The sequence below is a fragment of the Eucalyptus grandis genome, chromosome 11, assembly GCF_016545825.1.
Source record: "Eucalyptus grandis isolate ANBG69807.140 chromosome 11, ASM1654582v1, whole genome shotgun sequence".
Classification (NCBI taxonomy): domain Eukaryota; kingdom Viridiplantae; phylum Streptophyta; class Magnoliopsida; order Myrtales; family Myrtaceae; genus Eucalyptus; species Eucalyptus grandis.
This window is the reverse complement of record NC_052622.1, coordinates 3,146,823-3,170,152: the sequence shown is the minus strand read 5'-3', so window position 1 is coordinate 3,170,152 and position 23,330 is coordinate 3,146,823. Positions and strand designations below refer to the sequence as shown.

General features: G+C 40.6%; 4 protein-coding genes across 5 annotated transcripts; 2 read left to right on the top strand and 2 right to left on the bottom strand.

The window, feature by feature from the left end:
• Positions 1-6,405: 6,405 nt before the first annotated feature.
• LOC104424444 (probable receptor-like protein kinase At5g24010) lies at positions 6,406-9,408 on the bottom strand. The gene has a single exon (XM_010036871.3). It carries the CDS (start codon positions 9,187-9,189, stop codon positions 6,700-6,702), a length of 2,490 nt encoding a protein of 829 aa, XP_010035173.2. The 5' UTR covers positions 9,190-9,408; the 3' UTR covers positions 6,406-6,699.
• A 3,344-nt stretch (positions 9,409-12,752) lies between these two features.
• Positions 12,753-15,218, top strand: LOC104424443 (probable RNA-binding protein 18). Its single transcript, XM_010036868.3, has 5 exons — positions 12,753-13,117; positions 14,070-14,155; positions 14,279-14,352; positions 14,449-14,575; positions 14,647-15,218. The coding sequence occupies exons 2-5, from the start codon at positions 14,153-14,155 to the stop codon at positions 14,902-14,904; spliced, it is 462 nt and encodes a 153-aa protein (XP_010035170.2). The 5' UTR covers positions 12,753-13,117; positions 14,070-14,152; the 3' UTR covers positions 14,905-15,218.
• Positions 15,219-16,853: 1,635 nt separating this feature from the next.
• On the top strand, positions 16,854-20,050 carry LOC104424442 (uncharacterized membrane protein YjcL). 2 transcript variants are annotated; one of them, XM_039304695.1, is made up of 7 exons: positions 16,854-17,314; positions 17,654-17,880; positions 18,055-18,165; positions 18,607-18,759; positions 18,970-19,226; positions 19,539-19,890; positions 19,925-20,050. In XM_039304695.1, exons 1-6 carry the CDS (start codon positions 16,983-16,985, stop codon positions 19,860-19,862), a joined length of 1,404 nt encoding a protein of 467 aa, XP_039160629.1. In that variant the 5' UTR covers positions 16,854-16,982; the 3' UTR covers positions 19,863-19,890; positions 19,925-20,050. The 2 variants fall into 2 exon arrangements, with proteins under 2 accessions (XP_039160629.1, XP_010035169.2); XM_010036867.3 differs by lacking the exon at positions 19,925-20,050 and having other exon boundaries at positions 19,539-19,917.
• Positions 20,051-20,286: 236 nt separating this feature from the next.
• On the bottom strand, positions 20,287-22,598 carry LOC104424440. Its single transcript, XM_039304696.1, has 5 exons — positions 22,466-22,598; positions 21,673-21,737; positions 21,134-21,583; positions 20,998-21,056; positions 20,287-20,885 (listed from the first exon to the last, which is right to left on the bottom strand). The coding sequence occupies exons 2-5, from the start codon at positions 21,728-21,730 to the stop codon at positions 20,673-20,675; spliced, it is 780 nt and encodes a 259-aa protein (XP_039160630.1). The 5' UTR covers positions 21,731-21,737; positions 22,466-22,598; the 3' UTR covers positions 20,287-20,672.
• Positions 22,599-23,330: the final 732 nt, after the last annotated feature.

Below are 23,330 nucleotides of genomic sequence, written 5' to 3'. Positions count from 1 at the left end.
CTCGCGATACGGATAAATTTTGCGAGTTCGGCGAGGTAAAAATATGACCAGTGAGGGGTGGACTGGCGAGAATGCCCCTGGCCGCCGCACGGAAATTACGGGAATGACACGGGGTTGGCCTTTTTTTTTTTGCGGCCAACCCGCCCGTCGGTGCCAGCCAATGATTCTTGATGAGATTCTTTTCGTCGGAGGTGGATCGGGGGGGGCCCACATTTCGTCATTTCACGTTCCGTGCAATCATTTATTTCTTCCTTTCTTCTGTTCTGTTATGTCAATTTTTATTTTTTAGTCGGCCCTATTCTGTCATGTCAATTCAAGAGTCGCTTATTTCGCTCCCAAATGAACAAAAAATTTGTGGAAACTATTTTAAGAAAATAATTTCTTGTAAATTAATCGATGACTAACAATAAGTTTTACCTAAATAATTTCGTGAATAAAATATTTTTCTTATTAATTTTTGGGTTACTTATACGAAAAAAAAATCCAAACTAATACATAAGTAACAAATATATTTGAAATTAATATTTTTAATTATTAAAAACCCCAAACTGATATGAAAAATAAATCTCAAATTAATTTTTTATCATTAAAAATCTTAAACTAATACACTTATAACAAACTTATTATCTATTAGTTTTTGTTAAATTTTTCCGTTAAATTGCCGAATTATATGACTTGCGGTAGTTGACAGATGGGGTTTATACCATATGTATGTTATACATATATCAATTTACAATTTTACGTGATATTAATCTAATTTAATATAAACTAACATAAGGTAAATTTGTCGCAGCAGTACAAATTTCAGGTTTTCAATAATCAAAAGTTAGTTTTTGGTCAATTTTTACCAAGTATATTAGTTTGGAGTTTTGCATGATATTAACCCTTAATTTTTATAAGTGATTGATGAATTATATTTATAGAGATAAGAGATTTCATTATTAAATAATATTGTTAGATATATTATTAAATATTATGGATATCATTTGATATTTCGAGGTTCTTTGAGATAGTTAATTTCCTTTCATATGGATATTGTTCAAGTATAAATATCCTCCTCTAATAACTTGTAAAGCCAAGCCAATTGAGTAGAGACGTATTATTTACTAATTATCTCCCCCTCTTTCTTGAAGATCCTAGAAGATTTACATGCTACTATAGATGTTATTTGTTGCGGCACTCTATTCTAATTATGAGCAACATCAATGAACAAAGTCGCCATCAAATAACCAAGCAGCTGTGAGTATCGAAGTCAAGCACACCTTCATTGGGTAACCAAAGATGAGCGTTATGGGCTAACGTCATTAGCTATCTAGATAGTTGCGAGCACCTGAGTCGAGCACATTTCATGGAGTAGCCAAATATGAGCATTGTGGAGTGATGTGGTTTGGTTTGTCATAATTTAAGTTGAGTTTCCCACATGATTTTATCAAGGTTGTATGAGAAATATATGTTAACTTTCTAAGCATGTGTTGCATTGGTGCTTGTCAAATCCGATTTTGTTAAGTATAAGGTTTGACTTACAAGATGCATGATTACAAACTTTCGAAGAAATTTGCACCAATCATATGCAAACTAGATGCTCTAGCTTAAGGGAGAGTGATGAGTTATATCTATGAAGATTAGACATTTCTTTGTTAGAGATATTATTAGATATTAGGAATATTATATAATATTTCGTGATTCTCTAATATAGCTAATTTCCTTTTCAATGCATATTGTTTGGGTATAAATACCCTTTTCTAATAATTTGTGAAGCCAAGTCAATTGAGTAAATATATAGTTTTTATTAATTATCTCTCACTCTTTCTTGAAGATCCTAGAATATTTACAATGATAAAAGTGATCATATTTTTTATTTTTATATTTTAAATCACAGACTTTTTGTGAAACAAATGCGCCTCGAGGCAAAATAGGTATTCATGAAATTAAATGTCAGCTTAAATTAGAATTAATTCAACCTATTCATCTTTCCTTTCATTTTCCCAAAATAACTTGGCAGTTTTGAATTCTTATTTCAAGGCCAAAAAAAGCTTGAAATTTCTTCGAAACATACCCATTATCGAATATGAAAATCATATTGCTTTTGTCATTAAACTCAAACAAATGGACCTGTAAAATGCATTGCTAAGGGTATCGTGGTAATTCTATATTGCCATGCCGCTTGATTAATTTAAGCAATCCAACTAACACATCAACGTGTTTACCTTACTCGAAACACCATCGTGTCGATTCTCTAATTGATAACGACTTGGGGGAAAGATAGATTAGGATGGGTGAACGATTCGCCCTTTTGTCCAATTGGACCATTTATATTAATGGAGTCAAACTTAAGCATTGGGCCGCCAATTCTGTTGACGGACTCCATGGAGGGAATTAGGTCAAAGAGATCTAGAAGGGCAGAAAGTTCCAATTATTGGGCAGTTTTTAAAAAGACAAATTGGTCATTTTAAGAGGAAAAGGAAAGAACTTTGACAAGAGTCGTGTCTCTCTCAACTTACGGCATTATGTCCCATCGAAAAGCTTTTGTTGCCACAAATTTAAACAAATGCGGAACTTTTATACGTGTCGGTGCAAGATAAATACATATGTGGATTTTATTGATAAGTATATTAACGACACTCATTAAGTGGATTCAATAAGAGAAATTTGTCCTATTCAATGGGCTGATCTTCCTTGTGTTATTTATAGTAAGCACATTGAAATGGGAAACAGTTCCTCAAGTGCCTCAGTTGGTACCACGTAACTAACCTTATTGCTTATCACAAAAAAACAATAACAAAATATTCTGTTAACGAGTGCTCCTAATATATTTATTTAGAAAATATTCAAATTTTCAAAATATTGATCGTGCAGGTCATGAAAGTAGTCAATATATTGAAAAGTGCAATTCATAATACGTATAACATGCCAAACGAACCCTTTCACCCATTAATAACTCTTCCTTGATTGATTCCAATACCAATGTTCAATGGGCTTGTATTGCATAAATTCAACAAATACTTCTGTGGATTGGGTACCTGGGGCATGATTGCAAAATGAATCATTTCAGGGACCACGCTCCCCCGGAGGCCCATTTGAATCCCATCGGTTGTGAAAAATGGAACAGGATGAACCACTCGGCAGGGAAAAGTGGTCGGTCCCCACTCCCCACATGCCACCAGTAGAGCGTTTCAAGCCCCACCTACTTTCGTTTCCTGCCTCATCCCCATTTCTTTTTTAAGTCCGGCTTCATTATTACTGCTTTTCATTTTTACGAGTGTCCTGTCCTTTCGGTGACCGGAACCGAAATAACCTAAAGCGAATCCAATCCACGTTTGAGCATTGCGCGTGGCAGGTAACTCGAGAACCGTCTGACCAGACAAAGATTCAACCCACTACAGGTTTTGGTCTCCTTTAACGTGTGGGAGGATTGGAGCCGAGAACCTATGTTGGACTCACTAGCATCTGTCAAAAACAGGGTTGAGATCATGGTTCTAAGATGCTGTGAATTCTGATGCCAGATTGATCTTCTTCGGCCGGAAAGGCTGGCGGTGAGTTTAGGATGCATTCATCAACGTACAAACGTGTCGAATTTCATTATTCAATGATCTCATGAAATAACTACACACGTTTTCCAGTCCGTTGATCGGATTTTCCTGAGGACAAGATTTGCACCAAGTAGAAACCAAGGTTTCATTGTTTTACTCTAAGCACATGCTAGTTTTGGTGGCTTTATGATAAATAAGAGCGCGCATGATAATGCTTCTACTTTGGAAAACGATTCATTTCAGAAATAGCTTTTTTTTTCTACTTCTATTCCAAGAAACAATTTCTGAATAAAATAACACATTTGGTAATTATACAAAATTTGTATTATCAGTTCTTACCCTTTACCAAAAAAAAAAATTGTATTATCGAAATAGAAAAAGAATAGAAATGCGTTTGGTATGATTTATAAATTTTTGCATTTATTCATTTTTTTTTCTTGCTCATGGACAATTGACCATTGCTTGCTGCGTGTGCGGTGGTGGTCAGCAGTCGTGTGGTAGCAGGTTGCTGGCAATCAGGTGGCGGTGATGATGGTCAGCGGCGGTCGACGGCCGGCGATGGCACAGCAAAGAAGAAGAACAAAAGAAAAATAGAAAAGAAAAAAATAGCTTATCTCTAAATATTGTTTTCGGGAATAAGAAGTTACTTTTTTTTTATTTATTGTTTCTATTCTAGATATATTTTCCGACTACTTAAGTTGGCGTTATTAAACAGATTTTTTTTTTCGGAGAACAAAAGAACAGAAATCGAGAGAAACAGAAACGTTATCATGTATGCTCTAGCAGGCCGCGGAAGTTAAGGATCTATTTAGAAACCAACTTCTAGGAATAAATTTGTTCTCGAAAATAGACTTGGAATAGAATCAATGAGTAAAAGAAATTTGTTTCTTTATTTTCGGAATCAATTCTAAAATCAAGCTAACCCAAATTTCTTTTTTTCTCTTTTTCTCTTCTTCTTTTTCTTCCTTCTCTCTTCTTCTTTCACAACCACCACTGTCCATCATTGCTGGTTGCCGATAACCAATTAGGTGAAGTCCGGTGAGCTTGCCAGAGGCTCGTCCAGCCACTGGCTAGCCTCCCCCGACGGTGAGCCTCGTCTAGGTTGGTGAGCCTTGCCCAACCACCACTAAACCTTGGCTAGGCGAGATCGACCTCGCCCAAATCTAGTAAGGTTGAGCTTGCCCAACTCCTAGCAAGGCTTGACCTTGCTAAGCCATCGTGAGGTCGGCGTTGGCTGGCCAAGGTGAGGCTGACCTCACGGTGGCCTAGGAGACTCAGCTAACGAGGCACGGCCTCGCCGACGACTGACAACACTCCGATTAGGTCAATGGCCCTTGTTTAGCCAGTCGATTATTTCAAGGTCGGCAACTAGCTCAATCTTGAAGAAGAAAAGAGAAAAAAAAAAAAAAAGAGAGGGAAAAATTGATTCTAAAAATTGTTCTCAGGAACCATGAGCTTTTTTTTTTTTTTTTTTTCAAATCTATTCCCGGAAACAAAAAAATAGATTTTTTGTTTCCGAGAACAAAAATTTTACCAACACGCTTCTATTCTTTTTTCGTTCCCGGAACAAAAGAACATAAATTTTTGTTCCAGGAATAGAATTAGATTTTACCAAATAGGCCCCAAATGCCTTCAAATACTTAGAAATTTGTCTAGGGAATAGAGTGAAAAAAAATCATTCATAATCAGAAATTATTCCCAAGAACGGAATAATTACCAAACAACCCCTAAAAGTGGTGGGTCCCCACTCTCCACATCCACCTATTTTCGTTTGCCTGTATCATTCCCATTTCTCTTTTGAAGTTCAGCTTCGTTATTACTGCTTTTCATTTTTACGAGTGTCCTGTCCTTTCGGTAATCAGAACTCAAATAACCCAAGACGAATCCTATCCAATTCTCGTTTTTGCATTGTGCGTAGCAGGTAACGTGAGAAACAGTCTGACCCAACAGAGACACAACCCTCTTCAGGTTTTCGTCTCCTTTATGGAAGAGGATTGGAGCCGAGAACCCATGTTGCACTCACTAGCATCTGTCAAAAACTGGGTCGAGATCATGGAATGCTATGAATTCTCATGTCAAATGGATCTTGCTCGGCCGGGTAGGCTGGAGGTGAGTTTACGAAGCGTTCATTAATGTACAAACATGTTGAGCTTCGTTATTCGACCTTCTAGTTGTTACGGAGTTTGAAGATCTCATTTCCAGATTGATCCGAAATAGCTGCACAGGTTTGCCAAGTAGAAACCAAGATTATATCGTCTTACTCTAAGAACATGCTAGTTTGGGGGCTTCATGACAGATAAGAGGCCACGGAACTTATAATGGCTTGCTGCCCACCAGTGACACAATCAAGACGAAGTACGAAGCAAACTGATCCAGTCGACGTAAACCCAGAAAGTGGATAGATGCACCATTTGCATCTTGAAGTGTCTGGACTCAAGAATTTTGAAGTATGCAGGGATTTTGCACTTGTTGCAGCTTGCCATCCTTCTAACAATGAGTGGATATCAAGATGAATTTTTTGCAGGCAATTTCCCACCAGGGATCATCAAGGTTGCCAGATACATAATAAAGCTACATCAATTAACAATTGATTGGCGATCAGTTATCCAATGGTAGAAAGCAAATTGCCTAACTATGTCAGCTATAGGCATCTCATATTTATCTCATGAAAAGAAGCCTGGATCAATCAAAAGAAAGAAAAATTTTACCTTGTCGCACGTTTGGATTAGGCATCCTTGTTAAGTCCATGTACCTATACCTTGAATAAAATTCCAATCCCACTTCTGCATTTAGTGGCCGAATCGATAGTTCATCCACGTCAGCAGAACAGATGATATATACATATAGCAAGATAGCCCATCCATGACAATTACAATGGGCAAATAAAGACTATAATGCTGCTTAGTTAACCATGTAGTATACATCAGTTCCTCGATCACGTGCAGTAAACAAGAATTGGCAATAGGTCATGAACTTCCATTTTGGTTCATATAGAAGATATTGTGATGATCTAAAAATACAACACGGATTAAAAATCCACATAAATCAATCAATATGACATAAAGTATGAGGGAGACTTCATATTTGTGCTGTTCATCATATGTGCCTGCTTAAGAAGGATGACAACATCCGTATGGGTGGGTGTCTATGTTGGAGCAAGAGGTAAGAGCTATCTCCCTTCGTTAGTGATTAACTGTGAGAAAACTCGGGTTGTCGATATGTCAGAACTACCATCACCATCATCTTCTCGGATCCCCACATCACTGGGTGGAATTCCTGGTACATATCCGGCAGATGGTAGCCCTGAATCAATTGCATCACTGTCTTCATGAGGCTCTCTTACCCGACCATTTTCCTGAAGCTGTAGCGCATATTCCAGATTCCACAAAACATCACCCATGGTTGGCCTATCAATTCCATATTCGGCAAGACATTTCTCAGCCGTTTCTCCAAACTTCTTCAAAGAGCTGGGTTTGATCTGTCCAGCAAGATGATGATCCACAATTTGTTCTAGCATTCCCTTCTTCTGCCACTGCATTGCCCACTCAGCTAAATTCACCTGCTCCCTCGCAAGTAATGGATCAACGGCTGGTCTAGCACAAAGCACTTCAAAAAGCACAACTCCAAATGAGTATACATCTGATTTATCCGTAAGCTGTTGTCTTCGGAAATACTCTGGATCGAGATAACCAAAACTACCCTTCACACCAGTACTCACATGTGTCTCATTAAGGCATGGACCAGACCTCGAAAGACCAAAATCAGCGACCTTGGCCACATGATTCTCATCGAGTAGAATATTGGTCGATTTGATGTCACGATGAATTATTCCTTGTGCTGAACCTGTGTGAAGGTAGTGAAGGCCTCTCGCTGCGCCAATGCATATTTCAAGGCGTTGCTTCCAGGACAGAGGCGGGAGTCCTAATCCATACAAGTGGCTTTTCAATGAACCCTTCTCCATATACTCATACACTAGTATCATTTCTGACTGTTCTTCACAAAACCCAACAAGTGAAACAAGATGGCGGTGCCGGATTTTTGATAGAACAGTAATTTCTGTCTGGAATTCAGGAAGACCCTGCCTAGATCCAGGCACACCTCTCTTTACAGCAACTTTGGTGCCATCCTTAAGAGCACCTCTATAAACCATACCAAATCCGCCTGAACCGACGACTAAATTCTTGTCAAAGTTGTTGGTCGCCAGCTGTACATCAACAAAAGGTATCCTTAAGCTGAGGTATCCATTTGTGCCTGGAGAGGTGTTGAGAGTGCCCACAGATGTTTTGCTTTGTGAACTGCCTCCATAAACACGTAACTGTGTCCAGGCGACACTTTCTGAAGGCCTCCGTTTCGGTTTTTTCTTCTTGCACTTCAAAGCCAGCAGAATTCCCACTACCAATAGAAGCATAACACCAAAGCTACCAACAGTAGCACCCACAATCACCCAGACGTTTTTCTTATGTGCTCCAGAAGATGCAGTCACATAGCCCATCATCTTCATTATCTCGGCCCCATTCAGAATAGCATTAATTCTCATCGGGTTGCTTAGATCAGAAGGGCCAACACTTATGTGCATAACCCCTGATCTATCGGAATCCACAACAAAGTCGATGTAGTAAGGAGAAGCAAGCATGTGATACGTAAGAACTGACAAATCCAGGTTATTGTAGGCAGAGTACCCATTTATATACACATCAAAGTAGAGTTGATTAAGAGCACGACTTACTATATCGCAGAAATGCAGTCGGACCAAGTACCTACCATCACCTGAACTCACAGGAAACTCCCAGGTGATATTAAACTTCCCGTTTACACTTGAATTATCCTGATTCATCTGCTGAGCAGTCATATAGACGCTATCTGGAGCTATCTCAGGGGTTGCACCTCCTTTTTGGTAGTGTGGCGGGTCGGTGGCCTCTGCAGGTTTTGCAGCTGGCTTGAAGATCAGATAATCATCATCAGGGATCCAAGTCCTCCACAATGTATCATTGAATGGAGTCACCTTAGGACCACCCACGTTTATCCTATGAATTGTCTCTAAAACCTGCAACGATAAGTTCTTATACTCTTGGATCTCAGCGGCCGTAATCAATCTAGCTCCCACATCGACAATGAAGTTCTCTGGAGCTGAAAGCACCTCGATCGCATTAACAAACCCAAAACCGGAACCCCTCATCGGGCTAACCATAATTTCAAGATCCCCCTCCTTTAAATAGATAATGAACTCTCTGAGAACAGTCACTCTGGTGCTAAAATTACTCAAGACCGGAAACCCGCCAACCGAAACCCCGAAAGCCGCAACCTTCAAGTCAAAATTCGGAGCTTCGAAGGGAGAGAAGTGGAAACGTACCAAGTGAATGCCGCTCTCGTTGATCTTGAACTCATAAGACGAGGCGCTAGAGAAGACCCTCGCGGTCCGGTAGAGAACCGACGAATTCAGAGGAGGGTTTTGGTCGGCGAGCGAGACGGACTCGCCCCTCGCGAGGAAAAGCGAGCCGGGCCTCGCCGAGTCGCCCACGAAGACGCGGTCGTCCAGCGAGGCGTTGGCGGAGGCGCCGCAGTTGAGGAGGTAATTGTCGGAGGGAGCGAAGGGGGTCGAGAAGCGCAGGAGGGAGAGGAAAGCCAGAGCGAGGAAGTGCAGCGTCGCCTCGCTTGCCATGGAGATGATGAATACTATAGCTTGCGAGAGCAGCGAATTGCGGGAGCGCAATGGCAGTGATCTTGAGAATGGAAGGAGGACGGGTGGGATGAATTCTCTAGGAGCTTGGTGTCTGGCCAGGCGTCTGCTTGTTTGGACTTGGAGAGAGTGAGATGGGAAGGAGGAAGGTGGAGGTTTGCCAAAGTGGGGGGACAAGTTGACAGTTACCCGCTGGTTTTAAATGCTTCTTCGATTCTGGGCAGGCCACGCATGGCAGAATGAGAAGAAAAAGATAAGAGAGTGACACTAAAAATAACATGTAAATTTTGACTGTAATGTCGATTTTTCTATTTTTAATTTACTTAATGTGGCTCTTTATTGCCGTCCTCAAATTATTTTGAAATATTTAATCTGATCTCTTCATTTGATCAAACGATAAATTAGATATTATCTAATAACGTAACGTATTTAACATTGGATTAGACTTTTAAAATGAGATATCATTGCGATATATGAATATGTGACTTTAAATTTCTTTTTCTTTTTTTCATTTTCTCGTATATAAGTAATTTTGTTTGCCAAGCACCTTAGTAAATTCTATTAACACGAACTATGAACTTTGTAGTATAATTTATGAACCATATCAAATGGATTAATAATGTATTGCATATCGAAACAAAGTTGATACACTATTAATATTTTTTTTCCGTTAAAAAAAAAGCTCATTTTTTCTTAAAAAGAAAATTTCCTCACCTGACTTCTTCACCTAAAAAGAAAGATTTATCATCCATGGTCCATTGGTATGCACTAGCATTTCACGGACAAGAGATCACGAGTTCAAACTAATTTATGACAAGACTCCGCGGGGCCAGCTTTGTGTGAATGGGTTTCGATCTCCGGCATCACCGTCAAAGGGACAGTAACAAGCTCCCCGAACGTTCTAAAAGACCTTTTTTAAACAGCAAGTAGCCTGCCCATTCTGATTGGTCGCTCCTTGGAAGTAATCTCGGATGGTGAAGTGCGAAGCGGCACAAAAGACAGCAAAACTCCAGTGCATAATGTCTTGTACTCTATAGCTCACCAGCACCTAGATATTTAGGTATACTTAGCTGGTACGCGTTCTTAATCACTTGTAGTGCATGAAAACCACTCACGCTCCGAACGAAAACCCACGCGGGTTTCGCTGATTGGCTGGCTTTCAAAACATGGTCAAAATTAAAAGCCGGATTCGGGGTGTCGAGATCTTAGACATGCGACGCGGATCGAAACTATTGCGTCGCGCTAATCCTTCGGTGACTTCAATAGCGAGAATTCCTAGCGGACGATGTGACATCCAGGGCGTGAGATTTTCCCGAATTTTAGCCAAACCAAAGGGGGGGCTGCTTCAATGTACTGTACATGTGCGCTCAGCTTCTATTCCACCTACTCCGTTTTCACGCGTGAATGGCGGAGGAGGAGGAGGATCGCGAAAAAAAGGACCGAAAACGACGCGGGATCATATTCTTTTGTTTCCCCCCTCTCTCGCTTTCTCGCCTCGCGGATAGCAGAGCTGTATCCCAACATATCTCGCATTATAAACTCGCTTTTTCTCTGATCCGTTCACATACTAGGAACGGGCTCAATTATTGTCCGCAAGACTGCTGTAAGATAGCGATCTTGGCCATGGCTTTTCTGCTTAGGATCTCCACAGCACCATTTAGAAAGGGAAGAATGGTCCACATAAATCTTTTGTTTTGATCTTCCTATCTTTCCTCCTTTTCTGGTGAATGGGGACCGAACTCGGTTGACTCGTTCTAGAGGCAGTGAAACAAGTTTCAAACTTCAGGACAGACCGTCAACTCGCGTGACTTTGATCTTCGCCCTGTGTTTTCAACGCAGGTGCATCCGCACCTTCGCGGGTGATTCTAAATGGCCCCCATCTTATGACTTGGGCAACATTCGAATTGGACCGTTCCTCTTGATGCGTAGTATGTGGTTGGTTTTATTTATTTTAAGAAGTTCGTGTCGTGATGTCACCTTGTTGATCCCCAGGCTGCTGGTATGCCGTGTGGACTGTGGAGTGCTACGTTATCGTGAATTACTCTGACTGTAGTGCACGCTACAGTAACTTAAAGTGTCTTTGTAAAGAAAGGAATGCTACCGTATCACAAACAATAAATTTGATGCTGGTTTTTGCATTATTTCTTGTTCAAATTTTCGCTTGATTTGTTGAGAAAACGACACAAATGGTTTTTGAACTTTAGTCTAATATACAATATAATCCCTTAACTTTGAATTTGTTAAATATGATTCTTGAAATTTGATAGGAAAATTACAAAAAAAATCCAAAACCTATCGAATTCAATCATAAACATTTCGTATTTGTGTCAATTCAGTGCATCCGGTTAATATTGACTAGCTTGCTTTGGAATGTTAACGTGGCAATGTTTTAATAATTTTTTTATTTTTTTATTTTCTTCCTTCTTTCCTTTTTCTCTTTTCCATAGTGGGCCCTGCCATTGAGTGGAGGCTACAAAGCCCTTGTTGGCTGTCGGCAAGGGTCACGGCCCTCACCTCGCCTCACCAATCATGAGAAGTCGGCCTTGTCCATGGCGCACTTCAAGATGGAAGGTCGAGCCCCGTTTGAACCTAACATCACCTTGATCGAGAGAGAGAGAGAGAGAGAGAGAGAGAGAGAGAGACCTCACTCGTGGCCATCTCGCCAGCCACTATGGGAAAAAGAAAATGAAAAGGAAAATAAAATAAAAAATTTCTAAAAATTAAAAAATTTCTAAAAAAATTATCACGTCGGCGTTTGTGCTAATATTTATTTAGATGGCGGAATTGGTAGATTAATACAAAAAAAGTTTATGACTTTTTTTTGTAATTTTCCCAACTTTAATCCAATAAATAATGTTGTTTAAGAACTTTTGATTTATTAAATATGGTTCTTGAACTTTAGTTTAATATTTATTATGGTATTAACATTAATTTGTTGGCACGCACTCTTTGACCCACCTCCTTCCGTCGTGAATAGAACAGAGTGAACAATTAAGTGCATGTCAGCTGGCACTCCTTTTCAATGCTTATCCTTATGGAGCATATATGCCTATAAAAGCGCACTTAGCTGCACAATAAAATCTAAAAGAAGAGGCTCATGAAATCGAAACTAGACATTCTGGATCTCGATCAAGATATTTTTATTATTCTCTAGGCAGATATACGCATGAATATAGGACAAAGATTGTCACTAAACCGTCTCTCCATCGGAAGTTCTATGTTCTTAGTGGATGAGATCCATCCAAGTCACAATAGCACTAGTGCAGCGTGTACTACAGTAATTCGTGATAGCATATTACGTGTAGCACCCATTACAAAATTTCTAGATTAAGTTATAGCTACTCCGTAGTTCGTACTAACTACAACTAAAAGTCCGAGTTTAGCGGCCTTGTCATTGTAAAAATGTTTCTACACACGAAACATGACACGGTTAGACAATTCAGCACGGATTGTTTAGAGATTGGCCTGTCGTTATCCTTCACTATATGTCGATGGCCCGCTTATAGCCCGTCTTGCCCAGCCTAGCTCAAGTTTGGCTCAATTCAGTATCTTACGTTCGAATGTGCTTTTTCCCCTGCCGAGTAGGTTTGGAATTGGATTAGCACGTTGTGGAGCAAAAGTGGGAATTGGTCAGGCCGGACCGAATGACCTACGTGAATTTTCGCGAAGCCCGGTCCGAGCCGGTCCGGCCCGCCCACGGGTCGCCGCTGTTGTCCAACTTCAACTTCTCATCGCCGGAATCGACCTGCAGGAAGACGAAATTATATTAGAGTAACATTTTTCGACACGGCGACATCATTCTCTTCTTCTTCTTCTTCACTTCCCAGGATCTCGAAGCTCTCGAGCTCATCGATCGTCGACTCCGCTCGGTGCTCTGCTCTTGCCGAATCGCCTCGGCTCTCGTGTCGCTGTAAGCTCATCGAATTCATCGCCAGTCTCTCTCGATTCATTTCTTTCTCTGGTCTTGCCTGATCGGTTCTGCGAGTAGATCCGTTGTTTCATCGGACGTCTTCGCAATCGCGTCTGCAACGCTCAAGTCTCGATTTATTTTTTTCGTTGGCGCGTTTTCTACCCCTTCCTAGAGACGTGTAGGTTTCTAGGGTTTTGGATCGTGCCCCTTGATTAGGTTATGTAGGTGTGAATCGGCTTTGATGTCTCTAGTCGTGGAACTTGTCGTTTAGTTTGCTGGATTCGCTGTTACTGACTGTTCATGGCAGCGATTGCTCAGTGGCAATTATCTGGCCAATTGGGGTGTAGGTTGTTAGGGTTGGCGTCGTAGCGGATTCATTTTGTAGAGGACCTAAGGTACGTTGGCGGGACGCTCTTTGGGCTTGATTTTCGTTAGCAATTAGCGGTAATCATCGTCTGAAGTGTCTCTGTGGAATAATCATGCGTGTTGTATTATGATTTGTGGAATTAAGCTTTTGGAACATATTGCTTATGGTCATCTTCCCTCTGTCCCTCCCCCGAAAAGATGTGCTCAATGCGTCTGATTGCTTTGAGCCAGTAGGAACTAATGATGTGGTCACAGATAGTACTAGGAAGGACTTAGACAAAGGCCCAACCGGTATGCAGATGATTAGGAAGCCACCACACTTTCAAAAACTAATCTTTGGATCAATGCATAGTTTATGTTTCTCACCATGAATATATTTTTTTTTTTTGGTCAAATCACCATGAATAATTGAGTGTGTTGAATGATACACATAAGCATTCTAGTGTGGTTGCTGTATGCTTGTGAGTGTGTTAGTGTTATTCAAACTGCTGGAGCATTTTTAATGTAGCAAGATGTTGAACTGCTTTTAGTGGTTTGGACTGTTACAGAATCCTCTAATTCTCTTCATGTATGCGTTTGCATTCAGGAGGATCTGGTCAGTGATGCTCTAGAAGTTAACACCATTCCTCAGCTGAGATTTTAACTCCTGCCCGAATACGTCGCTTTGTCATGGTGAGAAGATGTCCTAATTTTTATGTGTTAATATATATTCTCCAGATTTGGCATTTGTTGTCTCACTGACAATTGCATGACAAAAGTTTGGGTTCATTGGGAATTTGGAATGGTTTAATGCAGGACCCTAACAGATTTATGGATGAGAAGTCTGAAAGCAGACTCTATATTGGCAATCTTGATTTGAGAATAACAGAGTAAGCAACAAAAATGTGGCTGTTGATGTTTCTGACACCTTTAGAAACTGCACGAACAACTTGATAAATTGAATGGAGATATTTGTCTTGTATCAGGGCCACTCTAATCAAGATGTTTTCTCCCTTTGGGAAGATTATATCAGAGGATTTCCTTTGGCATACTCGTGGCCCAAAACGTGGAGAGCCAAGAGGCTTTGCTTTCATTCAGTACAGTAGCAAAGAGGTAAGTTTCTGCTTGTCATTTATTTCTGTCTGGAGCAATATTTGAATTTTCTATTTAAAGTGAGCATGCAGGAAGCTGAGCTCGCGAAGGAGAAGATGCATGGGAAGTTGGCCTGCGGCCGCCCCCTAGTTGTCCGTCTTGCTAGTGAGAAGTATCTGGTGGAATCGGTGGAGAACTCATCCAAGATAAGAGGTCAACATGACAAGACTTGCACAACTGGTGGCAGTTCCGGACAGATGAGTAAGAACGCGAAGATAGCTGCAATCAAGAACAAGTTGAAAGCTTTGGAGGAAGGAGACTCCAATGGTAAGAAGCAGAAAACAATCTGACCACATTCTGTTGCAAATCGAGCTGCACTAACTACATTTCAGGAGGCCGATGTTCCAGAAATACTCAAAGAGCCCCCTGCTGCCTTGCAGACTCGAGATAAGGCATGTTTTTGGTTTTGAAGGTTGGAACTGCATGGAGTTGTTGTAGATTTCAAGTTATGTGATGTGGGGAAACATTGACAATGTATATCGGGAGGTATCAGTGATTGTCATAAATCCTATGGCAGATTTTCGAAAGTCTGTCCGGAACCGCCACCAGTTATTGAAAAGTGCTTAATTCAAGAAATTTCTCTAGCACTTTTCGCTGCTTCATATGTTCAGACTTTCAATAATCTTGGAGGTAACGAGTTCTCCCTTGCCATGGTCGGACTATTGCAGGTTAATGGTGTTGCCAAGGTGGCTCCGAAGTTGGAGCCTACCTCGGCTGATTAACCCGAAAAATCTCTCCCTCTCATTCATACGACAGGTGCGTGAGTTGAGGGCTGTTTGTTTGTGGGGTTCTCTTTCTTTCTTATTGGAGTAATTCACTCCAATAGGACTGAGATTGATGGCTCGGAATTGAATCACAGTCGGAACGTCGTTGCAATCGTAAAGTGATGACCTTTCTGGCATGTGGAGTTGTTGATGAAGAGCGATTCCCTCTATGAAGGATGAAAATGAGACTTCTTTGAGTAACGGACCGAACGGCCATGATTTTTTGTTCGTTGATGATGATAAGTTGACTTTTGAAGCTAGTTACTGCATAGCTGAGTATATGCATTTGACCACGACATTACATCAATCGAATATTAATAAAACATATTAGAATTCAAATGGAGCAATAATAGAGATTTGCACCACTGTTAAAGCCATTTTGCTTGGCGGGCAATGTAAGAGCTCCTCTCTTAACCTCCACGGTTACGTTGTTATCTTTTCATCTCTTTATTGTTTCATTTCCCCGTTTGTAACTCTTCATTTAATTGTTTATTTTTATTTTTTCATATATAAAAATTATAGAGGACTAAGGAACTAAAGTGGCGTAAGAAGTAGATGTAGTCGGAGGATAAAAGATAACACTTGAAAGTGTGTGCGTGTGTATATATATATATTAAAACTTTATCTAAAATAATGAAAGAATAAACACAATCATGGAGCAACTACTAGCAAAATTAAAGGGCTAAATCATAGTGAAAATATTAGCAGAATAAAATCATGATACTGTCACCATGAAAAACCAGATTATGATACATATATCATAACTTTATCTAAAATAATTAAATGATCACAATCATGGAGCAACTGCTAGCAAAATTAAAAGGGCTACATCACAGTGAAAATATCAACAGAATAAAATCAGCAAGATATTGTCACCACAAAAAGCAGATTATGTCAATTGGATTGTAATTTCTTTGAATACTATGTAAGAGACTTGTATTTATGTTAAGATGCACGTGTGAGGTAGTGTAAAACAATTAATATATTTTAATTAATCTATAACTCATTGATTTAAATTTTTGAGTAAATATAATTTCAATTGAATATGTTAACAAACTTGGACTTGAGTTCCTTCTTGGCAATCTCCTCAGGTGAAGATGACACTTCCAACAAATGGCATCAAAGCCCATATTTTGGGTAGACAGCATGTGTTTGAGTAGGAAAAGTTAACATAGAAGGATGCCTAGTGAATCTAACATTGAGTTCACATGTAAGTAAGTGAAGTAGGGTAATTAATATATTTTAATTAACTCATAATTAATTGACTCAAGCTTTACCAAATCCAATTGGATTTGCGCTCATTGTTGGAGATCTTCCAAGTAAAAGTATCGGACTTCTTTTGTGTCCTCCAACAATATATACTTCAGTTGGCCTTTCGTTACATTTTGTAGAATTTTTTTACAAGAAAATAACGAAAATAAGTTCAGAGCAAAATCCATGCAAATGGCATCACATTTTTGCGAATATTGCTGGCTACGATAATTGTCAGTTTCTCCGGAAACGTATGCATCTCGGCAGCCACTTGCATTCCAAGTGGAAAGTGTCCCGTTCGATCGCGCACGCTCCTGCGAAAAGCCAGCAGCCTCTGGCGTTTACTGGCGTCAATGGCGTCGCGATGCTTGCCCTCGCAGCTCGCCGCTTCGCCCGCCCCGGGCCCCGACCTCCGCCGTCAACCGCCGCGCCCTCCTCGTTCGCTTTCCCGCCAGGACCCGATCAGCTTCTCCCGCGCGATCGGCGGCTCGCAGCTGCGGTTCCGGCTCCCCGGGAGCGAAGCTCCTCGCTTTCCCCGCGTCGGCGGCGGCGGCGGCGGCGCCCGGGGCCCTGGCTCGGTTCGGGTGGGGACGATCAGATCTCAGCTGAGCTACCCTCTCATATCGCCGCACGATAAGTGGGGCAGCTGGACCGCTCTGTTCGCGATCGGCGCTTTTGGAATCTGGTGAATCCTCGTTTGTCTCCTCTCTCGCATTTCGCTGCTCCGTAGGATTCTTTTTTCCCCCTCTTTTCGGGGGTTCTGTCGGAAAAATGTCTGCTTGGGAGTTATAGAGAAGTTGATAGACGTTTCGATGCAAATGCACAAAATTTAAGGCCATCTGCAGAACTTTACTAGAAAATAACACATGACATTTTGTGGTGGTTTAGTTAGGCGATGAAAAGGATCTGCTTTTTGACCTGCGGAAGTACAGACATTGTTTTACGAGAAATCGATAGACAGCTGAACGGAGTTCGTGCTAGATGCTTGTGCTTTAGTCGTGATGAGGACTTTGCTAATTGAAAGGTCCGAGAAGACCAAGATCGGGAGCAGTTTGAGTGGGGCCCTGGTGAGCACTTTGGTTGGACTTGCCGCCAGCAATTTGGGGATCGTCTCGTGTGAAGCTCCGGCTTATAAAGTTGTCTTGGAGTTTCTACTCCCCTTGGCTGTCCCCTTGCTGTTATTTCGGGCTGACATGCGCCGCGTGATCCAGTCTACCGGGAAACTTCTCTTGGCTTTCTTGCTTGGATCTGGTATTCTATGTTGACATCCTCGTGCATACTGTTTTGCTTGCAAGTGTTGATGAACTATCTATTTTATGATAAAGTACTGTTGGTCGTGCTTGATGAAATCCATCGTACTCTTTTTGAAGTTGCCATAAATTTTATGAATAACTGATTGTTAATTTCCATGCATATATATGACAGTTGCCACCACTATCGGGACTGTAGTGGCATACTTTTTGGTGCCAATGAGATCACTGGGGCAAGATAGCTGGAAGATAGCTGCTGCACTTATGGGAAGACATATTGGTGGAGGTAAACCATAGAAAAGCATAGAACATCAACATGATTTTGTCGGTTCTTGAATTGACTTGAATTTCCTTCTTCAATTGAAGTTTTTCCTATCCAGTTCCACTTGTAAATCTGCTTCTTGCTCCAGGACAGCAAATTACTCTTTATTATTTCCATATCTGAATTCATTCGTGACTAGAAGAAGTTTGTTACCACCCCCACTTTCCAGCTAAGTCCGTATCATGAATAACACTTTAATCAGTTGTCTCCTTGAATAAAAGAAAATATGTCAGCACAACTTATTGCAACATCTCTACAATATTGAATTGCTGTATCGTATTTTCCATGTCGTCAAAGCTTGTAATGGTCTGCCTAAGGCTTTTGTGTTTGTTAAGTTATGAAAAACTTGTCATTGACTTTTTCAATCTACAGCTGATGATCATTTTTGCTCCTTGTTGTCTCCAGCTGTCAATTACGTTGCCGTAGCCAATGCTCTTGATATGTCACCATCAGTTCTGGCTGCTGGGCTAGCTGCAGATAATGTCATTTGTGCAGTTTATTTCACCACATTGTTTGCATTAAGCTCAAAAGTACCTCCAGAATCTTCATCTGGCGATGGTGAGTTGAATTTATTTTATTCCATTATTCCATCCATTTACTGCAAGAGAAAGATCTAAATGTTAATGGTAGATGTAAGAATCAAGGTTGATCACCTTTTTTTCGCAAAATCAATAATGCCCTCTTCCTAGTTCCATCTTTAGTTGAAAGCATTTTGCTTGAGTTAGCAGATGACATCTTATACAAGCCGATATGTGGCCTCTTGTGCAGGAGGAGATTCTGTAAATGGTGCTCTGGACACAGAATCAGGACCTGCTAACAAGCTACCTCTTCTACAGAGTGCTACATCCATAGCTGTGTCCCTTGCCATCTGCAAAGCAGGAACGTCCCTTGCAAAATATCTCGGTATTCAAGGGGGTAGTTTGCCTGCAATAACAGCAGTCGTTGTTATTTTAGCAACTCTTTTTCCTACTCAATTTGGGAAGCTGGCACCATCTGGTGAGGCTATGGCTCTGATATTGATGCAGGTGAGTTGTTCTGTAGTGCGTTTGTTTTCTTGGTTATTGATCATGATAATAATACTTTAATGTTTGTCTTCAAAGCCGTTATATGGCATAAAATTGGATCAGGCGTATGGAAATATTTAAATTTATGGTACCAGAACAAGAAAACTAGAAAAAGGAAGTTAGGCAATTTATCCCTTAAATGATCACCTCCGTTATTCCAAGAGTTGCTGTATGAACTTTCAGTTTATCAAGCTTTTGGAATATCCTCTTTTTCCAACTGCCTAAAGGATTTTTTTTTTCTGACCTACTACTTTGGTTCGCTGTCAAAACCAGGTATTCTTCACTGTGGTTGGTGCAAGTGGAAACATATGGAGTGTGATCAATACAGCTCCTGGTATATTTATGTTTGCCCTTGTCCAGATTACAGTCCATCTTGCTGTGATCCTTGGATTAGGAAAGCTATTTGGCTTTGAACTGAAGCTGTTACTTATTGCTTCAAATGCGAATGTTGGTGGCCCAACAACAGCTTGTGGAATGGCAACAGCAAAAGGGTGGACTTCTATGGTTGTCCCTGGGATTCTTGCTGGAATTTTTGGAATTGCCGTTGCCACTTTTCTTGGTATTGGTTTTGGTGTAACCTTTTTAAAATTCATGTAGACTGTAAGGAATGAAAAATCCAGATCAATGCCAATTTGCCTCCTCTCTTTGTTAACTCTTCTTCTCCTGCTCATCTACTGATTTCTGTTGAAAGGATTTATGGGCCTACTTTATCTCACTTTCTGAGGTAAAAATCCGTACTCATATGGGGATTGAATTCCTATTTATGGGGACAAGATCATGACTCACAATCCACTTCATACTTAACACAAAAGATGAAATACATCTTCTAAATAACATGACGATTCTCTTAAATGTTGCCTTCTTGAGAAATTCTTTGGATGCATGAGTCTTAATATAGTGGATGTGCCCACTGCGTCTGATATAATGTGACAAGGAAGATAAAAATGCAGGGTTTGCAAGATAGCAACGCTGCCTGGATAGTGCCAGTAAAGCATTTCTGAATGTACTACGAACCCCAAAATGAACACAATAGAGCCAAATATCTTTCGTTCATACCCAGAAGAGGTTCACTTAGACGACGACAAAATGCAAAAAAGAGCGGTCACAGGTCTGACCGTAGAACATTCAATGTCGGCATCACACTTCCCCACTCCAATACCTACGAAGCTCAATCCAGCTTGAGATTTTCTAACTAATAGCATTGAATGTATGAAATTGGATACTTCAGCAATCTCGGTATTTCCATCAACAAGCAGCACACAATCGTGCCAAATAGATCCTTGATTCCTAAAGACGGGTTCACTTGGACCACAACAAAATCCCAGAAGGAGCCGTCACAGGTCTGACGGTACAACATTCAATGTCAGCATCACATTTCCTTTTCCCATAGCAGCTAATATAAGAAATTCAGTGCTTCAGTAAGCCTGGCGTTTCCATCAACATGAAATTCACCATGTCCTGGTCCTTCCAGTGCATACGAATATTTGGTGATTTGGGGCTGCTTGGCGGCTGTGGGGAGTCATCAAGTTCGCCTGACAGCTTATGTTTCGGAGATCTGACTGCTGAAATCTGCAGCTCAGCCATCTGTTCATATTGCAAAAGCCTTGAGGGGCTCTCATGCTGCAACAGGGAAGAAAATGATGCCCACATAAAGATAATGTTCCATTGAAAACGACCAGATAGGATGAAAAATAAACAGGAAGCAGCAAAAGAAATTGTATTGTTAACAGACCTTCGATCTACAGCTCAGTGGAGACAGGCAGGGAGTAGAGACATGCTTGTTGCGAAAACCTGTGAAAAAGACATTATTAGGTTCTTGAAATAAGGAGGAATATTAAAAACATAAAAAGCCAAGCTAATACCCTTACCGAGTCTGAGAGTCTCCAGAAAATGGTCCATGTCCACGGCAGTGGTCTGCTGTTTTATACACTCCTTGTGGTTGTGAAGAAATTGTTCCTCGGCAATAAAACCAGTATCAATTGGTTCCTCTGCTAGAACATTCATCTTCACGGTCTTCTTTGATGCCTCGGATACATGTGGCTTCGCCGAATTAGAAATATCAGAAAGTGCTTTTCTGCTCCTTGTCTGCGGTTTGTCCAAGGCTTTAGAAGTACTTCTCTTTTTGGATAGATCACTCGGGACCTTGGAGGAACCAATATCTTCATTAATCAGAGCGAAACTCTTCAAATTCTGTTTCTTGGACACCTGGTTAAGAGCAGGCTTCCCTGCATTTGACAAATCGCCGAGAGGTTTTCTTCCACCAACCCCTCCTTTCTTCTGCACTTTCATCACTTTAGAAATTTCCCCTAGAGAACCTCCTGAACGATTAGAAGACATGAGACCAAATAAACAAGGAGATCGACATAGAAACTTTAAGCGTGAGAACCAATAACGGTGCAGAATTTACCATTGTAGTTAGCATTGAAGTTCTGATCTAGAATCAACCCACCACGCCCTGCAGCCATTGTGATCCTTGTTGACAAATTTCAGATCTGTACATTGCAAAATGAATCAAAATTATAGAAAGAAAAATTGATAGACATTATACAAGTGCAACAAACAATCTCTCCTAGCCCGCTCATAAAAGAAATGCATTGACCAGTTCTTCAAGACAAAGTGCTTCCACGAGACCGATTATGAGTTCGTATCAAGGAAATGGCTGGGAGAGGTCCATCCATTTCGCTTTGAAGGTTAAAGCTTGAGCCTTTTGAGAATGCGTCTGAATTTCTTTAACACCACAAAGACGAAGCGATAACTGCAACCGTATAAATTACGAAAAACAGCAAATCTAACTTGAAGAGATGACAAATACATCATCGGAAAGCACAGCTGAAGTCCTCGAATCGCCTAGAGTAGCAAAGTCAAAATCTTTTCAAAAACCCAAGAAAGTTCTCTTCGTCGCAATCGAAGAATTCCTAACTTCAAAATCAAAATCCATTTCTTCTCGGTATCTCGAAGATATGAACAAAATAAAATAAAAAAAGAAGAGAGAGGACGTTCCGTCGCTGCATTCGGACCTCCTCTCGCCTCTTGCAACTATTCCAACGAAACCAGATACTACTACAGTAAATTAAGAGCACTCGAATCAGTATCTAGCGACAGATTAAGCGTTAACATTCGCTCGATTTCCCAAAGACCTAGTACAGCGCGAACACATTCACAAAATCACTGGAAAAAAACGGCGAAAAAGAGAAACTTACGAAGCGTTTGGGAGGAGCCGATCTCTTCGCTTTCGTTTCCCGATGGGGATGAACAATCGCAATTCCGGATTTCCGCTCGGCGGTTCTGCCTTTTTCTTCACTGCGATTTTGATGAGATCTTGGCGTTGGGGAGTTTCGTGAAAGCGATTCGAACGTTGGACTTTCCCCATATATGCAGTCGCGAGGGCGGAGGTGGAGTCCCAACGGTAACTTGTCCCCCTTTTACGTAAATACCCCCCACCGATGGCACAATTACGAAACATAACAACGGCTTTCGCCCCGTAGAAATTTCTGGGTCTAATGAATTTCTTTCTTTCTTTCTCTTTCTTTTTTTTTTTTTTTTTTTTTGGGTTTTTACCTTCCCTGATCACGCTTTTCTCCCCCTTCTTTTTGGAGTATTGAATTCACCTCTTGAGATGCTCGACCAAAAATACTTGCATAGAACTCAATCCACTAATCAAACATCACCATTGGAAATTTTAATGGGTTCATAAATATCCATGTTATTGAGGACTATAATCTGAAAATTACACGATTCACATAGATCGGGATCCAAATATGTTTGCCCTTATATGAATACTCCGTGAACCTATGAGTATTCTAATTATACTTGATCGTCTTTTGTCATCTCAAATTGATTTATACCAATATATATGGAAAACAATGAGCATTACTAGCCCTCGTTGGAATATTTTCATAAGCATTTGTTAATTTGTCATGCAAGTATGCAGCTTTCAAAATAATTAGATGTGATTACATAAATGCACAGTGATATCTCGCTAACACATTTGAGATGAAGTCCTTTAGAGAATCCTAAGGTCATATCCCAAGTCCCGAGTTGTTCAGACATTATTTTGCGAAATCC

Excerpts from the sequence above, each read along its gene's own strand:
- LOC104424440 (XM_039304696.1), bottom strand. The coding sequence starts at position 21,730 with ATGGCTGCAGGGCGTGGTGGGTTGATTCTAGATCAGAACTTCAATGCT. Across the intron at positions 21,057-21,133 it reads TCTGGAGACTCTCAGACTCG|GTTTTCGCAACAAGCATGTC; the intron begins GTAAGGGTATTA and ends TCTTTTTCACAG. Across the intron at positions 20,886-20,997 it reads CACTGAGCTGTAGATCGAAG|CATGAGAGCCCCTCAAGGCT; the intron begins GTCTGTTAACAA and ends TCCCTGTTGCAG.
- LOC104424442 (XM_039304695.1), top strand. The coding sequence starts at position 16,983 with ATGGCGTCGCGATGCTTGCCCTCGCAGCTCGCCGCTTCGCCCGCCCCG. Across the intron at positions 18,760-18,969 it reads AGAATCTTCATCTGGCGATG|GAGGAGATTCTGTAAATGGT; the intron begins GTGAGTTGAATT and ends CCTCTTGTGCAG. Across the intron at positions 19,227-19,538 it reads TGGCTCTGATATTGATGCAG|GTATTCTTCACTGTGGTTGG; the intron begins GTGAGTTGTTCT and ends TGTCAAAACCAG.
- LOC104424443 (XM_010036868.3), top strand. Across the intron at positions 14,353-14,448 it reads CTTGATTTGAGAATAACAGA|GGCCACTCTAATCAAGATGT; the intron begins GTAAGCAACAAA and ends GTCTTGTATCAG. Across the intron at positions 14,576-14,646 it reads TTCAGTACAGTAGCAAAGAG|GAAGCTGAGCTCGCGAAGGA; the intron begins GTAAGTTTCTGC and ends GTGAGCATGCAG.
- LOC104424444 (XM_010036871.3), bottom strand. The coding sequence starts at position 9,189 with ATGGCAAGCGAGGCGACGCTGCACTTCCTCGCTCTGGCTTTCCTCTCC.